Source organism: Archocentrus centrarchus, chromosome 3 (genome assembly GCF_007364275.1).
Source record: "Archocentrus centrarchus isolate MPI-CPG fArcCen1 chromosome 3, fArcCen1, whole genome shotgun sequence".
Classification (NCBI taxonomy): Eukaryota; Metazoa; Chordata; class Actinopteri; order Cichliformes; family Cichlidae; genus Archocentrus; species Archocentrus centrarchus.
The window spans coordinates 33362824-33387097 of record NC_044348.1 but is presented as its reverse complement, the minus strand read 5'-3'; the positions used below and the strand labels follow the sequence as shown (position 1 = coordinate 33387097).

Genomic DNA, 24274 nt, shown 5'->3' with positions numbered 1-24274 from the left:
TCCCCACTCTCTGTGTCTCAGCAGGAGTTAGTTGATAATGAGGTGTGGTGTTGTCAGAATCACAGCCCGTGCTCATCTATCCAACCTGCTTAGTAAGGGGCATGGCGCACAACTGTCTGGTACGATGCACACACAAGGTCACACTAAGACAAATGTTAGGGTGTGCACGCATGCACATGCTGCTATGCACACAGAACACATACAGAAATACAGTATGCAGCGTGCAGAATGTGCACAAGTAGAGATAAATACACAAACACATGCATATTATATACTGTAGTGCTGCTGTTGACCTTTACTTGTCAGATGAGAGGGTGATATCATCGTTATATCATATTTGAGTATATACGATGTAATATGTAAGGGTTGGGAGTGTTCCTCTCAGCTCTGGTCAGACTAGGATTACTCTAATTCAGGGTGTTAAACTCATTTTAGGTCATAGGTCACAATAACCTATTGAAACTATTGAAGAATCTGAATTTGAAAATGTTCACATTCATTTAACCATTTATAAAACATATAATGGAACGCCACCTCAAAATCTCTTTGGAAAAATAAGCACAATTTCAACACTTAAAATCATTTCTCAGTTTTTCCAGACTGAGTCAGTTTATTGTCGCTGGAGAGAAATGCCACTGTTGTAACTTACAAGAAAGAATCCACATGGCTCCGCAGCATGTTAGGTTTAACACTGACAATGATTTAGACCTCTGGTGTGGAGGAAATTAACAGTTTGAAAATCACATCTGCTGGTGTGGTCCACTCTGAGCTACTGGCAAAACAAAGCCGTCTGATGCAAAATACAATGAAAAGTCCAAAAATAATTCCTTCCTTCTGTGCAATTTTCATACCACACAAAGCTACCCACCATGGGCTGATTGCACTATATGTTTAACAGTCCTGCTTTAATTCTTCTACTGTCTTGATCCAAACTGCCTCATTTTGTGATGAAATCTTAGTATTTCTTCCCTGTAAGTAACTGCTTCCCCTCTTCCTGTCCTTTCATTCCTTCTTCCTATTTTCTACTGGAATTTCAATCTTTTATCGTCCCTCCTCGGTCCTCTCTCAGCATTTTATAATCTCTCCTTTCCTCTCTGCTCTCCTTCCCTTTCAGGAGGGTGAAGGGTAAGTGAAGATCGTCGGGCCCCGTTGGAGAGCCCCAGACATCGTGGGTGTGTGTATGTGCGTGTGTGTTTGTGTGAACCCCATCATTGCTCATCTCTGGCAGCCTAGCTGGCTGTTCCCCGAGCTACAAGCTACAGAATAAATACACTTTAAATCACCACAAAGACACACACACACACACACACACACACACACACACACACACACACACACACACACACACACACACACACACACCAGCCTGCTCCCTGGCAGCACTTTGCTGCTGTTAAATGAGGGGTCTGGGGAGTTGTGCCGGCAAAGCCTTTGGCTACTTGTGCTCTCCTCTCTCTCCGTGCACTCCAAGCTAACACAGAGAAAGAATAAGCCGGAGTTATGACGGACACTGTAATACTGCCAGGATATTGTAAATACATGGGTGTCTGCTTTATGCACATCCCAAACCAGGAATACTGTCTGGGGATCCAGAGACGTATCACTGATGAAGATGTACTGGCTGAATGAACAAAATGTCACCATGTGCTCATGAACCAGAAGGACCACGCTGAACCGACGTGAAAGCAAAGATCTATTTATTAGTACTATTTTATTTTTTCTTAACGTGTATTATTTGGAATTGTTGCCGTTAAACAAACAAGAAACATGGACGACTTGTGGCAAAACTTCCTGGAGGAATTATTCAATGCCAAACTGGGAGCAGTAAACACTGGATACTCTGTTTTCTAGTAGTGACGTCACACTGAAGTTGAGATTAAAAAGATGTTTCCAGAGTTTCTTGCCCATGCATAATTTTTGATGCATCATCTTTTAAATTAATAAGGTGGACTCATTACTTCTTCAGACCTCTAGCTGTTACAGAAGATTTTTTTTTGTCACTAACAATTCCTCAGGAAAATATCTTGCTCTTTGCTAAATGTTCCACTATGTCCATGTAGTGGCACTGAGGGGGAGTCGTACAGTGGGGTTTGCCTCAGCTGCAGCTGAAAATGACTTATGGAAAGTGGTGTGAAGAAACCCGATCAGTAAAGTTGTTGCAGTGAGCTGTGATAATTCTCTCCTTGGTTCAGTGCTACAATCACCCCACACTGGTCACACTGAAACACTGTTTTCGCATTAAGAGAAACATGACAATGTACCTACATGAAAACCAAGGTTTAAAAAAAAAAAAAAGAAGAGCATTCCCAGTTTGGTGTGAAAGAACATAGAGCCCTGACCCGAACCACATTCAAAACCTTGGGTATAAAGACCTTTCTTGCTTTGTATTAATACGGTTTTCAGCTGGAGACGAGATAAATGTAACGTTCGAGAGTCTGCACGCTTCACAACATGGAGGACAGAAATCCTTTAAGGACTCAGGAGGAAGTAATGGCCGAGTCGCCATGTTGCATCAATTTCACCATTCTTGGTGCTCTTCACGTTAAGCAGTTACACACAATGTTTTAATGTTGTTTGATAAACACAATAAAAAACAAAAACTAAAGAAGTGTTTTCATGGTTTTTAATATATGTCTGCTGTCTACATGGACAAGAGAGCCAAACTGTAGTGTATAAAGAAGCGCAAACAAGTCCACCATATATACATTTCTAGATGCTTTGCAGGATCTAACTTTAGTGTGATTTTTTAAAACTGCAACTGCCTCCACATTAAGTGGGACTCTGCATCACTCTCCATCTTCTCTGCAGTGGGTATGAGAGCAGGTGGCACCCCCCCACACTCCTCCCTCTTCACTGTTGCTCTCTCTGCCCATTTAACTGCATATTTTAAAGCAGTAGAATGTGTGGAGAGGGAATGAAACAGCTAAATGCACGAGAGCTACTGCAAATTTTTGTCCACTCCTGTGTTTTGGGTTGGGACAGAGCACACCAAACTAAAAACTCTGCAGCTATTAGAAGATTAGTTTTAGCATGGTTTTGTAGCCGGGAGCTTATAGCTGTCTAATGGTAGTGAAATAATGATGATATGAGACTGTGAAATGACCACTCATTCTTTAAATATGTATATACTCCAACTGTGCCGACAGACAAATGGAACAATGAAATGTGACAAAATTGAATTATGTTGCGCACAGGAATCCACACAGACTATATATATCCCTGACCCCGGGCTGTCAGGGCATCTTGTCCTCTTCCAGTCTCTGTCCTTCCCACAAAGCAACATCAACTACGTTAACTGTAACTAATACAGCACAGCATTGCTGTCCTCAATGTCTCTCCTTATCTCTCTATGCATCAGTCTCTCTACACACTTCTATCCTTATTAGTCTTGAGTAGTAGAGCAGGGTAGAGTTCGTTACCTCACGGTTTGCAGAAATTTCTAACACTAAAATGATAAAACCAGTAATGATCCTACTGGTTTTATGATGTAAGCAGGTCTGCAGCTGATTCCAAACGGAGCCAATAAAAGGTCAAAAGTGATGAAGATGCAAAGGAGGTCATCATTAGGCTGAACAAACAAAACTCTCAGAGAGACACGAAAAAGACCGTCTGCTTCATTCTTAAATGTCAAGACACTCCAGAGGAGGCAGACGTGTCATTCTCGAAGTCTACCATCAAGAGATGCCTTCATGAATGGAAATACAGAGGCCTTACAACAGAGTGCAAACCACTGTTTACAGCCGAGAACAAGAAAACCAGATTAGACCAGAGAAGACCGAAAAGAGTCGGCACAATTCTGAAAAACATTAGATGGAAAGAAGAAACCAAGATTAACTTGGACCAGGATGATGGGCAGAGAGAAGTATGGAGACGGAGATCTTTTTAATTTGTTCAATTACTTTTGTGCTATTACTGCTTAACAAACTGTTAATGCAACACTTGTTAAAGCCCTTTATTAAAGCTGAAAGACTCCACTTCTTGATTGTCTGAAGTCTGATGTTTTGTTATGTAAATAAATCATTTAGATATATGGGAGCAGTGAGCTCCCAGTGACCCTTGCTGTTGACCTTGATCATGTGACTTGCTGCAGTCGCCATTGTGTTCATGTTTGTTCTGATTACAGTGCCTGTTAACCGTGGTAACTGAATCCTTCCGGACTGAAGCTCCGCGTCATTCCAGAAATCCTGCTCCACTTTATAATAATAAAAAAACAAAAAACAGGTGATCCAGAATTTCAATGTCCTTTTCACAGGTGCTCACATCTACATTAAATTTCAGTCTTAGGAATTCATTAGTCAGGAAACTCTAATTTATGACTTTGAAGTTAACATTTAACTTTAGGAGGAAGGGGAAGTGAAATACACTTTTTAATATCACCTTAACCTCCTCCATCTCAAATTCTTTCAAAATATGATCTCTTTTAACTGGGTCAGGATAAATTTCATTTAGCCGATTAGTTCTGATCATCTTGTTTGTGCATCTGCTGTCACAAAGGTCAATCCCTGCTATGCAGCGTTGTCTCAGTCCAGGAGAAGTCTTAGAACGCCTTCTTTAATCATTGATCTCACAGAGACCAGGATGGCTTTTATTAGTGTTTTATAACACTTAGCTGCATCTTAATCTGCACATCTCACAGAACACCTCATGCTGTAAAAGGCCACGCTTCTCTTCCATAAAATGAACTACGGCCCAAATCCCTGTGGATCTCCATTCACCCATGCACACAGATTTTTTTTTTTTTCTTACCAAGCTGAAAGTTTAACCGGTGATGAACTGCAATCAAGATCACAATGTAACAAAAAGTCTATGCCACCCATTTTATCAAAAAAACTACACTCAGAATAATGCTCCAAAATGAGTGCCTGTTCTTAATGAACGGTCTTAACATTTCACTTTTAACACCATCCATAAAATCAAAGCATTAGCCCCACCAACTTCATAAGTTTCAACCATATCAATGCTTCCTTCATATTGAAGTTTTCATTTCAATATCAATATCATTTCAATTTCAATATCTCTAATTATCTCAGACTGGCATTACATTTCCAATATCCCCTGTTTCTAAATACATTTCTTGCTGGTTCTATGAAAAGATCAATAAAACAGTGATCAGATAGGAGTGCTTAGGAAATTTTTGATTGTAAGGAATATCTCAGAATATCACCACTCACTAGCCAATAATCAATTCTTGACTTGCTCTCTCCATTAGGGTTAAAAAACAAGTAATTCCTGGCTCTTGGATGCAGATGTCTGCTACATTATAATCTCGGCGGTACGCAGCTATAAACTGTGTTTCACGCATCTGTTAAATTTTCAGATCTCTTGTTTTGACCCTCGTTACTGTAACCATAAACATTTGTGATGATTAGAAATAAGCTTGCACTCTTGAAGACTACAGTTAATCAGTGACCCTCTCGATCAGCTCTGTGAGTTATTATTTCTCCTGGGAACACTTCCTGATCGATTTGTTGAATAAGAATCTCGTCTCCTCATTGGTTAGTCCAAAAGGTAACGTCAGCACCCACAGAGTGAGTCTCTCGCAGAAATAAGCAATGACATTTTTGCCCCTTACAAAACAAAAAAAGAAAAGGTGCCTTTCTCTTCCAAACATCCTTCAAGCCCCAAACGTTTAATGAACCAAACAAAATTTTATAGTTTAACATAATAAATCAAAAAGAAACAAACAAAAAGCAAACAAAGAAGAAAAGGTGAATAAAGAGGTATGAGTTTAAACCACAACACAACCAGCTCAGTAACAAATGACCTCTACTGTCCCAATAATATAATTCCACCATATCACAGTCTTACGTGGAGGCTCTCATCCGTCATCTCTAGTCTTCTGTCCTTCGACGCGTCCATGAAGGCCCTGGAAAAAGGCCCGTTTTCCAGCCCACCTTGCCGGTTCAATCTGGAGCCACAGCCTCTTCGTCTCTTCCCAGTCCTCCCACGGCAGCACCTCAGCAAAATGAAACCCGCCGCTCTTTGATGTCAAATCTCTTCTTTCACATTCCTCCAAGCAAACAGAATCATGACATGTCTGCTCTAGTTCTCAATATTTTTCCCCACTCTATGCACCACATCCACAACCTCCTCCATCTTTGACTCCACATCAGGTGCGATTTTCCAAGGATTCAAAAGACTTCATTCCAACATCCTCGTCTTCTTTCTCCTGCAAACCTCTGATCCAGAGACACCACTTCATTCTGTACCTCTCTTGCTGTCTCTCTCTCTCCTTGAGATCGTTGTTTCCTTTGGTCAGCTGCTCATTTCACCTCTCCAACTCTTTAAACTTTCTCTTTACATCCTCAGCGCTGAACCGAACAGCTATTGCTAAACTGGCTAGCATAGTGCAAGCTTGTTACACTGCACACTCAGGTCAGCTAGCTGCTCGTCCACTTTTTTCAAGGATATCGTTGTTACTCTTATTAACTGTAACCAGGATCACATATTAACTCTATTATTCTGATAGAGTGAAATATTCATGAAGTGGTGCTGTTTGTTAATAGGCAACAGAAATTCAGTTCAGTTCTCCTAACCAGTTTCTTTCAAACAAACATCTCCTATGAACTCATATGATCATGAAAATATATTCCAAGAAGTAATAAACATGAGGAGGATGACAGTTTGATGCAGCATGACAAAACAAAGAAACAGCAACAAGAAAACAGCTGTCTGTGATGCTGGGACTTACCAGAAAGAATGTAACTTGGACTTGAATACAAAGTTAAAAAAACAGAAGGGGGGAAAGTTTCTGAGTGTTGCTTCAGTGAGGAAAGCACTTCAGAGGAGAAACGGGACCCCGAGTGCTCTGCAAGCTTTCACGATATGTAAAAGACTGTCGTGGAAAAAAAAAAAGCCACAGACGGGCCCAATGCAGAAAATCCAGGATTCATATTTGAGTCAAACTATTGGTAAACTTGGAATAACAGCTTAAACAGCGTTAAAAGAATGCTGAATACTGACAGTTCATTGTAGACATATTACAGCATTTTACAAGTACAGACTGACCATGAACAATGCACACACTCAGGAATCACCACTGAACCAATGATCAAACTCATTTATTTTCCTTTATTTTACGGCACCTTTGTGAAGCACTGTACTTTAGATTTAGATTCAGCTGCCCCGTCTACTTCGGCCTTTGTCATTGGGGCATAAAGGCTATTTCCACTTATAAAAGGAGAGAGCAAGAAAATAAAAATCAATATGCCCCTCTTCAAAGTCTCTGCTTTCTCCAATATCCTCCAAAACACACTTATGGTGTTCTGCCAGACAGCTGTCACTGTCAGAAGGTTATTAATAGGTATTAGGTATAATTACGTATAATTACTGCTGGTGTACTAAAGCTCAGGAAGTGACAGAGAAATAAAAGTTTATTTTGGCTATTCTACATCAGTGCTTTAGAACTAGCAGCAAAAGATTACCTCCACCACCACAAAAAAAAAAGGTCTTACCTGAGGCATTTTTCAGGTAACCATTAGAGTCCACCGTGGTGTACATGACATAGGGACCTGGCTGGTTCACACCAAAAGGCTGTCAAAAAAACACATGTAGACACAAATAAGACATCTGACAACATTCTGCAATATCTTCTCTGTCTGATAGTGAAGGTGAAAAAGAGGACAGAAAGAAACACTCAGGGTGGGGTGGAAGAGTGATACAGGCACAAGTGACCTTGAGTCATTCTTCAGTTTTATTTTCACTAATAGGTAACATGCAGAGGTCTGACCTAGCTGATTCGACTGAGCATAAATGAGCGTGACGGTTGCATGTTTACGTGCCCGCGTGGGTGGATACTCATCTCTCGTATTATCTCTTCATTATGAAGGGATGACAACTAATGAAGAGATCTGTCGCGCCATCCTTCGCTTTACATCAGCTAATCATGAGCCTGTTACACACACATACACGCTGCAAGGGAGACTTGGCTCTTTATGTTGTGACACTCAGCAGTTGGGTGAGAGAGGAATAGAAATGAGGTTAAAAAAAAAAAAAAAGAGAGAGTGTGATGAGAAAGCCATGGAGGAGCAGACTAGTGGGCTGTAAGAAAGACAGCAGAAGAGAGGTGTGACTAAGAAGAAGAGGAGTGGGAGAGTGAAATGAAAGATAGAGGAGTTTGATGGATGGGAGAGGAGAGGAGTAGAAACAGCCACGAGCTTTACTCGTCTACAGCATTCATCATACCTTTCAGTTAGGCAACAAACGGGCGGAAGAGTAGACAGAAAACAAAAACAACTCTAACACCAGCAGCCTGTGCTGATGTCAAAGTTAATGTGTTTTGCAAAGGGCTTTCCACTGGTAAGAGGGAATACAAATAGCGATGTTACTGGCTGCTTTATTTCAGTCTTTTTTTCTGTTTATTTCTCTGTCCACCTACATGTGATGATTAGCCATAAGGGCTTCGAGGGTACTTAAAGCAATCTTCTCAAAACACAAGTTGCTTTTACTCTAAAAGTGAAATGCATTTTAACAGTTAATGTCTCAGAAAAACCACGTATCCCATTCAAAGGGGCACAGCGATACGGGCTGAGCTGTGCATCAGACAGCTCTGAATGATCTCCCACAAGGGTTTAGACCGCCTGGCATCCACCACTCATGAGGAAAAATGTGTATTCCACAACCAGTTGTAAGTGGTAGTACTAGAATCTGTGACCTCTGGTACCCATCAACAGGGAAAAGTGTGTATTCTGCAATTGGTTAGCAAGTGGTTTCTGGCTGTTGCTAGTGTGAAATTGGTTGCAAAGAGGTTTATAATACTGCACTAAAAACCTCCTTCTGATTGTTTTGTTTGCTAGCATGTAGCCAAGGTCTCCAGTAGTTAATACAGAAGATGCTGATTTATCCTGCAGGCACTCACAAACTATCGACTAAGGCTACGTTCACACTGCAGCCTGAAATGACCCAAATCCGATTTTTTTCGCCCTCGTGCGACCTGTATCCGATCTTTTCAAATGCGACCTGAGTGTGTACGGCCAGGTCGCGTTTATCCGACCAGCATGTCATCGATACTCGACAAACGTCACCATTCTGCGTCCCGTTACCCGGACGCGGGAAGGAAAAGATGATAACATTGATTGGGAAAAAGTTTGGATGCTCCCTCATAAATTTTTAATAACAAAGTTAAGGAGGTATCATATAAAATTTTACATAAATGCTACCTTCCAACCATTATATGCAAAAATTCAAGAAAGACATCAATACAAATTGTTCTTTTTGTAACTCCCATCCAGAAACAGTGGTTCATTTATTTTGGCATTGTTCGCATACCAAACAGTTTTGGGGGGACCTCAGCAGATTTTTCATTGATCATCTCCTCAAAGATTTTGCTTTACACTGGGAAAATGTTGTCTTTGGTTTTCATAAGTATGCCAAGAAAGAAGGTAAATGCTATTCTTTAATAAACTTAATTTTGTTTCTAGCTAAATTCTTTATTCATAAAAGTAAATTTAGTAAGAAAACCCCTTGTTTTGTAGTATTCAGAAAGGATATGGAGTATTATTTTAAATTGCTTGCTGATTCAACAAACAAGGCTATCAAAACGTTAAATGTATGTTCCACTTATAACTTTTCTTTTTAATGTAGATAACCCCTGGCTCATTTGTATCTTGTTATGTTCTTGTATACTGTTCACTGTATACTTACTTTTGTGAAACTTAATTTTAAAAAAATTTAAAAAAAAAGGGAAGGAAAAGATGTGTGACTTCCGCAAACATTGAGCGCGCTCGCTATATGTGACGTTATCGTGTTCTCTACTGCGCATGCGGGACACTTTCAGGTTCATCTGCTGTTCTCACACAGATCACATCCAAGTCGCATATATTTGGAAATGTGACCGACCATGCAAAAAAATTCGGATTTGGGTCACTTCGGACTGCAGTGTGAACGTAGCCTAAGAGAAGCAATGAAACTGTGAAAAGTGTGGCAGAAATCAGAAATGGAAACTTTTGCCTTCAAAGTCAAAGTTGTGACCTCCGAAATGTGGCGGTTGCAGCGGTAAGGTACAACTGTTACTTTGATAGAGAGTGTTGTTTCCGGTTTGTGTCACACTTTTTTCAAGTTTGTACAGCTTGCAGCATAAATGGTGAGTGTTTACAGACAAGTCAGCGTTTTCCATGCAAACTACAAGCAACTGCAGCAATCTGCTAGCGACCAAAATATTCCCAAGGAGGTATTTGGTGCTGCACCCACTTTGGGACCGATTTCAGCTGCAGCCAGCAGTCAGGAGATGCATGTTGCTCCCTAGTGACCGGAGGTTGCCAACCAGTCTCTAGGCCTTAGATGCAGAAATTTAAATAATTAAATACATAAACAAACTGACATTTAAAAATCATTTAAATTCTGTCATGCAAAGCAAGAGAGGGACAAAAAGAGAAACAGAGAAAAGTGAAAATGAAACTTACAGTAACTTCCACCTGGTAATCATTTGATGCACAGCAGTGCGATTCTCGAGATAATCAATGAATGATATAAGCTACAATGCAGACTGGAGTCTCTGTTAAAGTAATAGAATTGATAACAGAAGCTGCAAGGGTTATCAGTCTGCATTACAAGTTATATTAACAGCAATCAGATAATGAAGGACTTTCCCAAAAGGACCTACACAAACAGCTCAACCTCACTCAACTTTTGCCTCAATGCACCCTCATTTGGTAATGTACAGTCTTGTCCAGTGAAAGATACAGAGGAACATTATCAGTATTTAGTAGACTACCTTGTAATGGAAATGCAAAACACACTTTCTGGGACTGTACTACATCTTCTTGCTAGTATCTAAAGCAAGAAGCCAATCAACATTTTTATGCAAAGCTGTTATCAGTCTGAACAGCTGCTAAGGTCCTGCAATAGCCTTCATTTGATATTACACAGTGACTTACAAAATAAGAAAGACAAAAGATAATCCCTTGTTGTTACCTCCATTTTTACACAGTTTGTACATTTTGCCATCTGCACCTTTTACTTTCTGATGATGTATCATGACCAAGTTTGTGTGAGTAAATACAGAGGTACAAAAGTAGCTTTAAGACATTCTGTAAGAGCTGTGAATTAATTAAATAATTTAATGTAACCTTGAGGATGCCGGAATCTATCAAACCGATAAGAGGTACCTGGCCTCACCACATCACGAAGCCTTGGATATGTCAGAAATGTAGACAGGGAGTTACAGTAACCAGGTATCAGTTATAAATTTTATAAATTTATTATGAAAGTCTGCAACTTCTGTCCATTAAAAAAAGCAAATATAAACAGGCACATATCTGGTACTACTACTGAATGAAACCAAATGTATTCTCTCATTTTTTGTACATTTTAGGTACTTTACATATAAAGAAGAGCTTATGCTGCCCTAGAGCTTAAATGCATGCTTAAATCACCCATTCAAATCCTCTTTCTTAATTTACTGAATATAAAGCTGATCTTATGCACAGATGTAAAGTTTGGCCAGCAGCTGCACCGTCTCTCTTCCTGCTATGAGACCACTGAGTGCAGACTCAGATACGTGCAGTGAGCAGACAGACATAGTTAAGAAGATAGGTTTATTTTTTAATGTCATCATTAGAAAAGAGGAGAAACAAAGACCAATATCTTACCTTAACACCTTCAGGGCAGTCATTGGAGCAGAGGCCGCTGAGTACTGAAGAAGAAGAGGTTGCAAGAATTAGACGTGCTACTAAGCACATGCTACATGTCCAGCACAATAACACACCACTGTAGAACAAGTGTCTGGGATGCACTGTATGTCCCAAAGAATTTTGCTCACAATGACTTAAAAAAGTCAAAGCGAAAACCAAATAATCCAATTTCAGCTGTGCTTAAGCATTCCTCATATTTACATTGAATTTCACACAACTTATTAATCAGTTCTCTGCACCAGGTGAACCTGGACAGGACAGGGAGGGAGGGGAGGTTATAAACAAACTGCCAGCAATAAGAACATGAAAAACAAATGTGCAAACTATTAACACTGCATGTGTTTGTGGACGTGCATGCTAAGAACGTATTTCACTTATTTATGTGTACTAGTGGAGCAAAGACAAAATCCGCTGAATTGCTAATCAGTCATTAGAGAAGTGACTTTATTAGCATACTAATAGGGTCCTGGGTCTAGGTTGCCTTGATTTGCCTGATGAAGTCACGCTGAAGTGCGATTCTGTGTTAATAAGGTCGGCACCCAGCAAAGTACTAAACAGAAGCCAAACTCAAAGGGAACATCACAGTGCCCTTGGCACAATCATATAGACAGTGGGTGGATGAAGCCTTACCGTTGAACTACTCGTAACTAAGTAGCTACAAGCGGTTTTACTATATGCACAACCTCAATAACACATTTGAACAAAAGTCAGCACTGCAATTATTTTGTGAAGTGTTTTAGGGAGCTGTACTCTAATATGGAAGCAGCAGGTGATCGGTGAATTTTGGACTGTTCCACAGTAAATGTTCTCCATTCATCCATTCACACCTTTTTTTCCCCCCTCTCTCCTCTCAATTAAACATTCACTTATCAGCACGCCTCCTTTATTCATTCTCCGACATGTTCGGAATATTTATAGAACTGTGCAGAACACCATTAAAGCATTAGCAACTGGTAATTGTTCGGAAAGCTTAAAGACAGCAGGTCTTAAGGGGACTCCATACCGATAAATATGTTTGTGCTTCCACAGATGTGTCAAATCGCACCATCGCGGACAGTTTTTTTTTTAAGTTCACACATTTTTGTTTTTTCTACTTGTACATCTTTCTGTGTGTTAGGACATCTGCAACCATCAGCATGCAGTGCATTGCTATCTTCTACTATGATAGAGAAAAACAACATTTTTTCTTACACATACACACACTTCCCATGTAGTACATTAACACCCACCCATCTTAACATTTTTAGACTCTAGAAATGCTACAGATAGCACCAGTAACCAGCTTCAAACTATTTTTTTTCAACCAATCCAACTCCCAAGTGAATATTTATAACATCAGTCTTTCAATCTGCAGCAATGACATCAGTTTGATACGCTGGCCAAACAACACGTGCCCAATTATATATGCAAAAGCAAACGTGATAAAGGGCTGAGGACTGCACTGCACCATTTTCTTATGCTTTGGTCACTGTATGGGGTAACCTGTCTGTCATCACTGTGTGAATAAACAAGGATTTTTTTTTTTTCCTTTTAAAACTTTGATTTAAAAACAAATGGCGTACATGGGGCAAAGGCAAATTTGGTGCTTTGAAGTTCACAAGCCTATTAAGTATATGCCTGCAGCAGAATTCAGATGGAGCTCCCATCAAAGAAAAGCATGCGTTCCTTGACCCTAAACGGCCACACTGCATATCAGCTCCTATTTAACATCTTAGCACACAGGTCTCACTGAGAACCGTCAGGAAAAAATGCTTTCATTGCTCACCGAGACTCCTGCTTTGTTGTCAACGTGCCTTTCAAAGCACATTTAGTAATCACATAGGAAACTGTCAGTGTTTGTCTGCCAAAGAAGGACTACAAATGTTTTTAAGTCAGGGATATGAAACGTGGCCAGCAGTGACCGCAGACCATTCATCATTCAATGTGAGATGGCTCAGATAGCTATAGTTAGCTTTCAAACTCCAAAGCGGTTTCTTGCTTATTCTAGAGCCCTAGAATAAAGTTAAATAAAGCTGAATGACACTAAGGTCATGAGGTCATTTGGCTGTGAAAAGATCAAAGTACAGGTGGAAATCTGTCCTAATGCAACGACACGATCATAAACAGCCCTGCATTTAATTACACTGCTCATCCGCTCTGAGTGAACGCCACATCAACACTTCACAGGCTTCTCACCAAAGTCACCTGTGAAGGGCACCGATGATCAATAGATCGCATGGATCGGATTATTCCTTGTCCGTTTGAAATTCCGGCTGTTTCAGTACTTCTACCACGGTCACTGACCCTGTGAGGCAATAACACCGAATACCATTTGCTTAAACAAAGCCCCACTTAGGATTATCAGGAAAGGGAGAACTGGACATAACAGAAACACTGCAGCGAGACGTAAAGCTACAATGCACACTCCGTGATCCCGCGTGATGTGGAATTTTTTCTGAGATCCATTTTGCACCACTGAAAATGTTTTCACGTGTTATTAGAGAACACCCATTTTCACTCCAGCAGCATGTGTGTGTGTGTGTGGTTAACAGGTGGATTAGGAAACCTGAAGTGTAAAAACACCATCTCCAGTGGAGTCTGTGCAGCCTCTGTGGGCTATAGCACAAACTGTGAACTTGTTTCATTTTTAGTGTCAATCTAGCAGCAACCTTTAAAATACATCCAGAGTAACACTACATGTGAAATCAACGCTGAATTATCAAAACAGCAGAGCCAAATAGACGTCAGTGCATTAAAGGGCCAACAGGAGTAAACACAATGCAGCTGGATTACAAATACTGTCTGCTGCATGTGCAAAATTAAATGTCAGGATAAACTTGGTTGATTACTGCCAATAAATATTACACATTTACACAAATACCGTGCAAAAGTCTTGAATCAACCCCCATTAAAAAAAAAAAAAACCCAAAACATTTGCTTGGTGATCAATAGTTCATCAATAGTTTTCTAGGCTTTCTGAAGATCTTTTAAAGTTCTTTCTTTGGACACTGGCTGCTTTCTCACTCATCTTCAGTCCAGTTCTTGCACCAAACCATTTTCAGAGGGAAGCTGTTTTTTTAATTTGTTAAGCCACTTAACACTGATCTATGAATCATTCAAGCACAAAAAGGCAATTAAGTCAAGGGACGAAATAAACTTCTCTACACTTGACAACCAACTTACTAAAGAACCAATTTTAAATTGTATCTCTGGGCACTTTGTTACTAGCAGCCTGTTGCAAAAGCACACAGTTCGTTCTCATTTCTTTAGTTAAATATACAAAAGGATGCCAAAGATAATGAAGTTTGACAGGCATGAAATGGCATTTTTGCACCAATAAGGTGGTTCCCAAAGAGCTATTACCAAAAACTTGACATATCTTGACATGATGTGCAGTGTGTCCTTAAAAATTCTGAGGAAACTGGAGAAGGGAGGGACAAAAGACAATGTGGCATACTTACAAAACTATCTACAGCAGATGAACTGTAAATGAAAGTTATGTCCTTAATGAAAAGGAACCAAAGACCTGACGTAGGACCTGAGAGGTGCATCAGGCCCCCGAGCTGATCAATCTACTGTTCACCGAAGCCTCATTAGAAATGGTCTCAGTGCCATTCTTGGGGTGCCATTCTTCAGGAAGGGAAACAGGGAGAAAAGGCTGAGGTGTGCCAAATTATACAAACACTGGACGGAAAATTAGCAGCAAGGAGCGATTCCAAATTTAAAATGTTTGATTTAAATTATCACCAATATGTAAACATACACACTGCATACACACTATCAGTCAGACTGGCCTCCTCAGAGCTCAGATCTCAACATTATTAGTGTGGGATCATCATCTGGGAATTGGAACAAAAGCCAGCCAGCATCCAAAGAAGAGCTTTGAATGTCCTTCAGGAAGCCTGGAGAACCATTCCTGAAGACTGCTTCCTAACAGAGGTCTGCCTGTGATGAAGAATAAAGGTGGTCATACCAAATACTGATTTTCAAGTTAATTAGAATTGTACAAACTCTGTTTTTGCCTTACATGCTGTATCTCCATGTATTTTTGCCCGTTTCCCATTTTCCTACCAAAATATAAATAAATGAGCTGTGACTCATTTGACTCGTGTGATTGGGCAGTAATGTATACTGGAGTAAAACTGATGTGCACAGCATATTCAGTTTGTTTTTTGTTTTTTTTTGTGATGCAAGAGAAAACATTACACTTTTTGATGTTTCATTTCCTGTGTAGATAAAACTAAATCAAAATGGGCACCTCACAGAAATAACTGTCAGAGCGAACTCGTCGTGTGTGAAACTTTTTCTCCGTTTTCTTTCCTGCTAAATGAAATGCCTGAAAATGTCAAAAAAATCAAAACCAATAACAAGGCAGTATTGTTCAAAGGCCTGGTTTTTCCTTTTTAAATACAGTGAAAGCTCTTGAGGAAAACAATATGTGTGAGAATAAAAAAAATTAGCAACTTCAATCAGTGAGAGGGGGTCACACACCCGCTACATTAAGAATTTTGTCACACAAATTCGCTGATACATAAAGAGAAAACAGACATAAACTGCATCAATGCAGAAGTCCTTCACAACTCAGTGGGCACGCCATTGCTTCAGGAGGCAGATGAGTCAGTGTGGGTATTTGTGCGTATAGGCTAGACTGTCACTACACTTACTGTAGAGAGAGAGAGGAAAGTAAAACTCAGACTTTCTTCTGTGAGGTTTTTTATGTTCCCCACACTTCAATCCTTATTTAATATGAAACAACTACAGAACAGCTTCTCAATAGCCAAAACAAGATCCTCGGAACAGCTCTCACACATCCTATGGGGAACAGATTTTGTCTGCTGCCAGCACAGCCTCCGTTTCTCACCCTCTCTCACACACAGTCACACAGCACAGCCTATCCAGCCTCTTCAGGACTGAGTTAGCTTATTTTCTCATGTTACATTAAGACTGATGGCACTTCCTCTGCAGGACTAACTTAATCAAGTGAAGGATGAACTAGCCTGTGTGTGTGTTTTCATCACAGCGACAGCGAGCTGAGACAGTCAGCAGTGTTTTGTGAGCAGCGTTCGTGTGTTTTTCTTTTGTACAGTGAAGTTTCAAGTGTAGCGCTGAAAAGGTCTCTGTGACCAAAATAGCCCATTTGTCTAATTGGGAAACAAGAGAAAAATCAAATCGGGATATACTTGCATATGCCTACGTATACATACAATGACAAAAACTGGAAATCAGAAGCAGTTATCCAGGTCTTCAGAACAACCAGAAAGCTCACCATTTACAGTAAAGACTGGGGTTTTGATTTAATGCAGAGATTAAAATTAGTATACCATTTATGTTTAATACTTTGCAAGTAGACCTCATGGGTTCTGTGCCAGTTTTCCCAGTACACATTTGTCACTTGCGAGCAGGTTTTCCAACCCCCCCCCCAAAAAAAATAAATAAATAAATAAAAACACCAAGATGTTTGAGCATCTTGTGTGGTGATTATGTTCGGTGTGGTTGGTGGTGGGTGCTCTGGCTTTTAATAACATGGTGGATGTCATGTCCTGGGCCGTTGGCCCAGCGTTTTGTGTTAATAGCTTATTTCCTGAGTTTGTCCTCCCTGTATGTTTGTCATGTTCCCAGTGTTGTGACTTGTCTGCGTGTTCCTTGGTTTATCACTTCCTGTTTTATTTTGCCAATGTGATTTCCTTGTGCTTTGTGTTTAGCTTTGCTTCCCCTGTGTAATTAGTTTCATTTGCCTCACCTGTTGTTCCCTGCTGTTTCCTCTTGCCCTGATTACCCATTGTGTATTTAAGCCCTCAGTTTTCATTTGTTCTCTGTCGCGTCGTTGATGTTGTGTGCCCGTGTGTTCCTGTGCTCCCTGTGGTTCCCCTTCGTCTCCCTTCTGAACGGTTTTTGTATTGTTTTTTTCCCGTTGAAATAAATCCCTTTTAAGTTACGCTGACTTCTGGAGTCCTTTGTGTCAGCCATTCCTCGCCTGTTTCCTCCCCGGCCATGACAGTGGATGCCCAGAAACAAGTGAAGAATAATTATTGAATATCTGATTTTTATGGAAACACGGCTCCCTGTGTAGGTTAACGGCTAGTTTAACGCAGGAAAATCAGGCACTGTGTTCAGACTTGCTTTTCTCATCAGTACGTCCAGTTTCAGTGACAGCCTGATGATAGCTGCCAGTTAGACATTATTCAGATTCAACTGAGGAGCTGCAGCGACTGATCTGGGCAAAAACACACCCCTCTAATACATAATAGTCTGGTATTACTGAAGGTATGTAAGGAGCATGTGCTTTTAATCCACGCTGCCAGTTTGTGTTCTGTGATATGAGAGAACAGGTCATTTCTCATCACTAAGAACTAATTTAGGATAAAAACTGCAGAGAAGAGTATTTCTTATATTATTTATGCCTCCAAGTCCAAGACCGATAGTAGTCTCAATAGATATTTTATTAGCTCTATAAAACCCAGACTAGCTATTCCTTAAATTCTGTATAATACTATCTTATTATAGCTTAGCCTAATAGATTTCTAATAAATATCAGGCAAATTATAACCTCAATTAAGTTTCTGCCCCTGACATCTGGGTTGTAAAAATAAACTGAACTTGCTTCTTGACATGGTGACAAAAAATTCACTCATTACATAGAAAATCCTAAATTTGTATAACACTCCATTTTAAATGTAACATAATGGGGAAAATCAACAACTGTGCTCAGCTCTGAGTGCCAAATATGTGGCAGAAAACATTTCATATACCGATAGGCAAAAAAAAAAATGTAATCACTATTTGAAGTCCTTTTTCTGTTTGCTACTAACGCTGCACACAGACGTGACGTTCGAGTCTGCAAGAGAAAAGAGCTCCCAGTGTATTTTTTCACACCAGAAAAATCACAGCAATACAGGCTTCACAGCGCAGAGGGGTAATTTCATGGGAAATGAATTTCTGTAACTGCACTTACAAACACACAATTCAGCACGCAAGTCTTACAAGGCTGAAATTAGATTTTCAACAAGATATTGCTATGATATGTTCATGCATGTCTCACAGTTCTATTGTAGTAGCCACCTACCAGCAGGCAAAGGAGGTGAATTATCTTTGGTTAAAGTTGCACTACGGTGTGTGTGTGTGTGTGTGTGTGTGTGTGTGTGTGTGTGTGTGGCAGAGAGCTAAAGTCTCACCTATAACTGCACCCTTACTGGCACTCTTGGAGTCATGGTAACGACACGCAAACGTGACGACACTGTTCGTAGCTGGTGTCATGTATGGACACACGCACACGCAGTGACACACAAAGAGTAAAATGTGACGAGCAGACCTCGGTGAGGAAACATGACATGCCGCGCCAGCGCTAGTGGCTACCAGTGTGAGTCAATGAGACCCAAGCAGACACACACACACACTGTACGCAAACACACTGACACACAAACACAGCAAACAGACAGCTGAGCCGCATTTGCTCCGAGATGCTCATCACTTCCCATTGTCCTCAGGCTGCTTTTGCTGACTGGAAAGGGGGGGGGGGGCTGCTTTAAGGTTAATATTGTTTGTTGATTTTATATATATTCTTTTCTTAATAGTGTGAATTATTATATCTTTATTTATATTTATAATAACTGCGGCTGCTGTTACACCCAAATTTCCCCTCTGTGGGACAATAAAGGCTGTTTCTTCTTCTTCTTCTTCTTCTTACAGACATGCATGGACACATGCCCGCACAACGAGACACACACACACTGTGACTGGCAGCGAGCTGACATCTGGCCTTAACTAGCAAGTCCAGAAATGACCTCCTGCTCATGGCTCGGTAATCCATGTTACAAGAATGACGTGCGTATCATTATAGAACATTTACTGACTTTGTGTTGTGTTTATTATATGCCCAGTGTAAAACATATTTCCTGGTCAGCGCCCACATCAGACACTTTAAAGGCTATTGTCTCGTCTGGTCCAACTATAAGCAAGAGAGCCACGAGGATTCATGTCCCGGGGGGAGCCTCCTGTGTTCAGTCCTCACTTTGGGAAGCATCATTATAGTTACGTATGCTCACTGTCTGTAACAGCTGGTAGTGACCTCTAGTTTGTTTCACTTTCAGATGAAAATTATGTGACCAAAATGTTAATTGGTCATATCAATTGAAATAAAGTTAAACATGCTCTCTCCACCCAAACACATTACAGTCATTTTACAGCAAAGACTGGCTCTGGCAGCTATTTGAGTTTTTCAGTAAAATTATGAAACCAAGGCATCTGCACCAGGCAGTGCTGCCTTTTTGTTACACATTTATGCTACATATAAAACAACAGAACAAAAAGCCGTGGCCTCCACAGGCTTTCAAGGTGTGTCATGAATCCAAGTTTTTGTCCTGAAAAATGACAAAAAAAAAATCCAAACTTGTTAAGCAGAAACTCACAAAGTTCCAATTTCTGAATTATTCAAGCCTCAAAGAAACACAATGCCCTTTTTAAAATCTCCAAACCAAAACTGCACACAGACTTTTTAACACTTTTGACTTGTTTTAAATACATTTTCCATTGCTATAAAAGCCAAATGACAAGGGAAACATTAACTTCACAAGGACAAACCCACAGCTGCTCAGTTTACTGTGGCCTGGCTGGGTCAGGAACACGGAGCCACGGAGCAAAATTAATTTGCAGGCAGCTGGATTAGTCTTCAGCATCATGAATCAAACATGCCACAAGTCCAATTTTAAATTAGGTACTGCTTGCTTTGTGTTTGTTTCCATCATCTCAACCATTTCCCATAATGTGATAATTGGTCTGTCTTCTAACTACCTTCATTTTCAACAGACATTGTACACACTAATAAACCTGAACTTGAAATTGATTTATGTGGTCGTCTCTGAGGCTGGTTTCCCTGCTGCTGCTGGACATTTGGATGTAAAAGTCCAATCTTAGTCATTTAGAAATGAACAAAGGTATTAAATTCAGCTACCTAAATATAATTTTTATTGATTGATTTTTTTTTTTTTCCATTTCATTTGTTCCACAATAGATTACAGGGTACGTGGCAGATAATTGATGAGTAATAGCTTAAAGGCTTAAAGTAATCATTGAAGCAGGTAAACCTCTGTGTTCTTGAGTTTATCACACACAAAGCACTGACTGTTTAAAATATATATTTGCCTTTTAGAGTTGCCCAGATCTTGCCCAGTACAGCTGCTGTTAAATGACCCAAAGGAAGCCGTCCTATATATTTGTTTATAGAATATATATATACACAATTTGTTTATCACCAATAATATGAACGATTCTTGTAAAAAACAAAACAAAAACAGCAGAAAAACTGAATTCCAAAAGGGACCAAATATTTTTCTTGCCACTGATTAAATGATTGCATCCTGTAGGAGGTAAATAAAGTAACTTTAATACAGTATGTTCTTTTTTTTCACTTGTTTAAAGCTCATTCTGTGGTCAGAGCCATTGTGGCTTCAATTGCCAAATGAAACAGGTACAGGGTGATTTAAAGAAAAATGGGAGCAGGCACTTCCACTCTGAGTGCTGCAAAAGAGAGAGAAAAAGTAGTCACACCAATCTGGAAATACTGCCTCCAGTCAAATACACTTCTAGATGACAGAGCTACATTTAAAGACTCCATGTAAATCTCCTCGCTGTCATTTGAATGGAGTAAAAAGAGGGAATAAAAGACAGTTCTGACTGACAGGATGAGAAGAGTGGTGAGGAAAATGGAGGCCAGCAAAAGAGACATTTGCAGAAGAGAAAAAAGAGAGCTGACAGGGTGAGGGCAGAAGGTGAGACTATGAAAACAAGAGGCTGGAGAGGGGTTAGAAGGGAGGACATCAATGAGGAAAAATTGAGTAGAAAAATATGAGAAAGAGAGAGGAGAAAATATGGAAAGTGGAGAAAAGAGGTCTGGATTTCTTACAGAAACGATGAAAGAGGAAGTGCAGACTGAGGAGAGAATGAGGGAACATGTTAGACTGAGAAAAGCTCCCAGATGTTTCTCAATGCAGCTAATCTGCATCCTATTAAGTGAGCAGGAAACTAATCAACTCATACAGTTCTGCTTGTCAGTCTCTCTCTTCATGTCTCCCCCCCCCCACACACACTCACATGAACACACACTTAGAGATGCTCATGTGGAGATATCCCCCTCCCTCTCTCCTTCCCATTACCCATGATTTTATCCTTCTTTCTAATTTTGGTTTATGATTTCTCCCATTTCCTCCCTCCTCAGCAGTAATCATGCATCCATCTGTCCACCAAGCAACCACTTTGTGTACACTGTTTCTCGTAGCTTAATGTGGATCCGTTTAGCTTTGCATATGATTTAATAGTCACACATGTCCTTACTATGCTCCGTAAGTAAGCAAGTGCAAATTATTTCTAAAACCATTTTACAGTGAAGGTGAAAGTTTCTAAAACTTCTCCTAAATGATTAGAATTGATCGAATGCACGCTCAGAGAAGAAAGTCAGGCAGCGATATTTACCCTGCATCTGCTATATTTTATATGATTAAAGAAAATCCTTTTATTTATGGAGATTTTGTTTTCTAAAATATAACTAATAAGTTTTCTGTTAAATCTTTGGTAAGATTTAACACCAAGCTCCCAGTCACGCTGTCTGCCTTTACAAACATATGTGAAAGCATGGGTTTAACCTAAAGAGCTCGTCTTCAGTGAGCTTAATAATTTAAAGAGCTCACTGAAGGTTGTGGTACTGTAACAGAATGCCATCGTTGCAACAAGTCAGTTCATAAAATTTCATAAAAATGGATGGATGCATATATTAGCAGGGATGCATTTATAGCAAACTGGCTGAAATAGAAGCAAACCTGCTGCTACGCATTCTGCGGTTGTGGCTGGTGTCAGAGAAATGTGCACCACGCTGTGACTGCAAATATGATCAATGCCAGAGCCATTGTTGTTTGCTCTCATCCTCGATAAAATCCCCCAAAAAAGACATGAAGGAAAAGATCACTTAAACAGCAGCTGTGTTGGAAAAGAGCAGCTACATTTTTGTTTTTCTCTGCAATTCACAGTTCATACACTCGATTTTTAACTTAAAAAGATGTGTTTTACCTGCAAAGTTAATAATTCAAATCCTGATCACAGCAAACAGAGAGTCTCCCTGGACCTACCTGGATTGTAGAAATTCTGAGAGAACCTTGATATGTGTAAATATGCACATAAAAAACTGAACTAATTCAGATTTATATCATTTGGTAGCACAGGTTGTGAGACAGGTGTTTTATAGTGATTGTCCTATTCACTGCCTGCCAAATGTGGATCTTTAGGAGGTACAATGTTCACCTTCTATAGAGTGTTATGTACAGGTGAGGCCGACGGGAAGGCTTTGCATTTTGCAGCTATTTGTATTGGATAAAATTAAATTTGGACCATATATGGGTACAAGATAGATCATTAGAGAAGTTACATTTCACTTTGGATGTATGCACAACGCTTCATTGAAATCCATCCAACAGCAGCACAGATACACAATTTTGCCATAAGTATTAACTCACCTGCCTTCACACACATATAAACTTGAATGACATCCCATTCTTAATCCACAGGGTTTAATAAGATGTTGGCCGACTGCTTGGAGCTATAACAGCTTCAACTCTTCTGGGAAGGCTTTCCACAGGTTTAGGAGTGTTTATGGGAATTTCTGACCATTCTTCCAGAAGCACATCTGTGAGGTCAGACACTGATGTTGGAGAGAAGGCCTGGCTCACAGTCTCTGCTCTAATCCATCCCAAAGGTGTTCGATCAGGCTGAGGTCAGGACTCTGTGCAGGCCAGTCAAGTTCTTCCACACCAAACTGGCTCATCCATGTCTTTATGGAGCTGCTTTGTGCACTGGTGCGCAGTCATGTTGGAACAGGAAGGGGCCATCCCCAAACTGTTCCCACAGAGTTGGGAGCATCAGATTGTCCCAAATGTCTTGGTATGCTGAAGCATTAAGAGTTCCTTTTACTGGAACTAAGGGGCCGAGCCCAACCCCTGAAAAACACCCCCACACCATAACCCCCCCCCACCAAACTTTACACCTGGCACAATGCAGTCAGACAAGTACCGTTCCCCTGGCAACCGCCAAACCCAGACTCCTCCCTCTGACTGGCAGATGGAGAAGTGTGATTCATCCCTCCAGAGAACACGTCTCCAAGTCTCTGGAGTCCAGTGCCAGCGTGCTTTACACCACTGCATCAACACTTTGCATTGAGCTTGGTGATGTAAGGTTGGATGCAGCTGCTCGGCCATGGAAACCCATCCCATGAAGCTCTCTACACACTGTTTTTGAGCTGATATGGACGCCACGTGTAGTTTGGAAGTCTGTAGTGATTGACTCTGCAGAAAGTTGGTGACCTCTGAGCACTGTGTGCCTCAGCATCCGCTAACCCTGCTCTGTCATTTTATGTGACCTACCACTTTGTGGCTGAGTTGCTGTCATTTCCAGTCACTTCCACTTTGATTTAATACCACTAACAGCTGACTGTGGAATATTTAGTAGGGAGGAAATTTCACAACTGGACTTGTTGCACAGGTATCATCCTATCCTAGAGCGACCCGTTCTTTCACAAATGTTTGCAGAAGCAGTCTGCATGTCTAGGTGCTTGGTGGAAGTGATTGGAACATTTGTATTCAATGATATGGATGGGTGAGTGAATACTTTTGGCAATATACTGGTTA

General features: G+C 40.4%; 1 protein-coding gene across 1 annotated transcript in view; it reads right to left on the bottom strand.

Moving 5' to 3' along the window:
• itfg1 (integrin alpha FG-GAP repeat containing 1) overlaps positions 1-24274 on the bottom strand; it is a 158421-nt gene that overhangs the window by 33720 nt on the left and 100427 nt on the right. The window contains exons 13-14 of the mRNA XM_030726183.1: positions 11589-11632; positions 7455-7533 (exon numbers count right to left, since the gene is read on the bottom strand). Coding sequence (XP_030582043.1) covers positions 7455-7533; positions 11589-11632 — 123 coding nt within the window. The remainder of the gene's footprint in view (positions 1-7454; positions 7534-11588; positions 11633-24274) is intronic.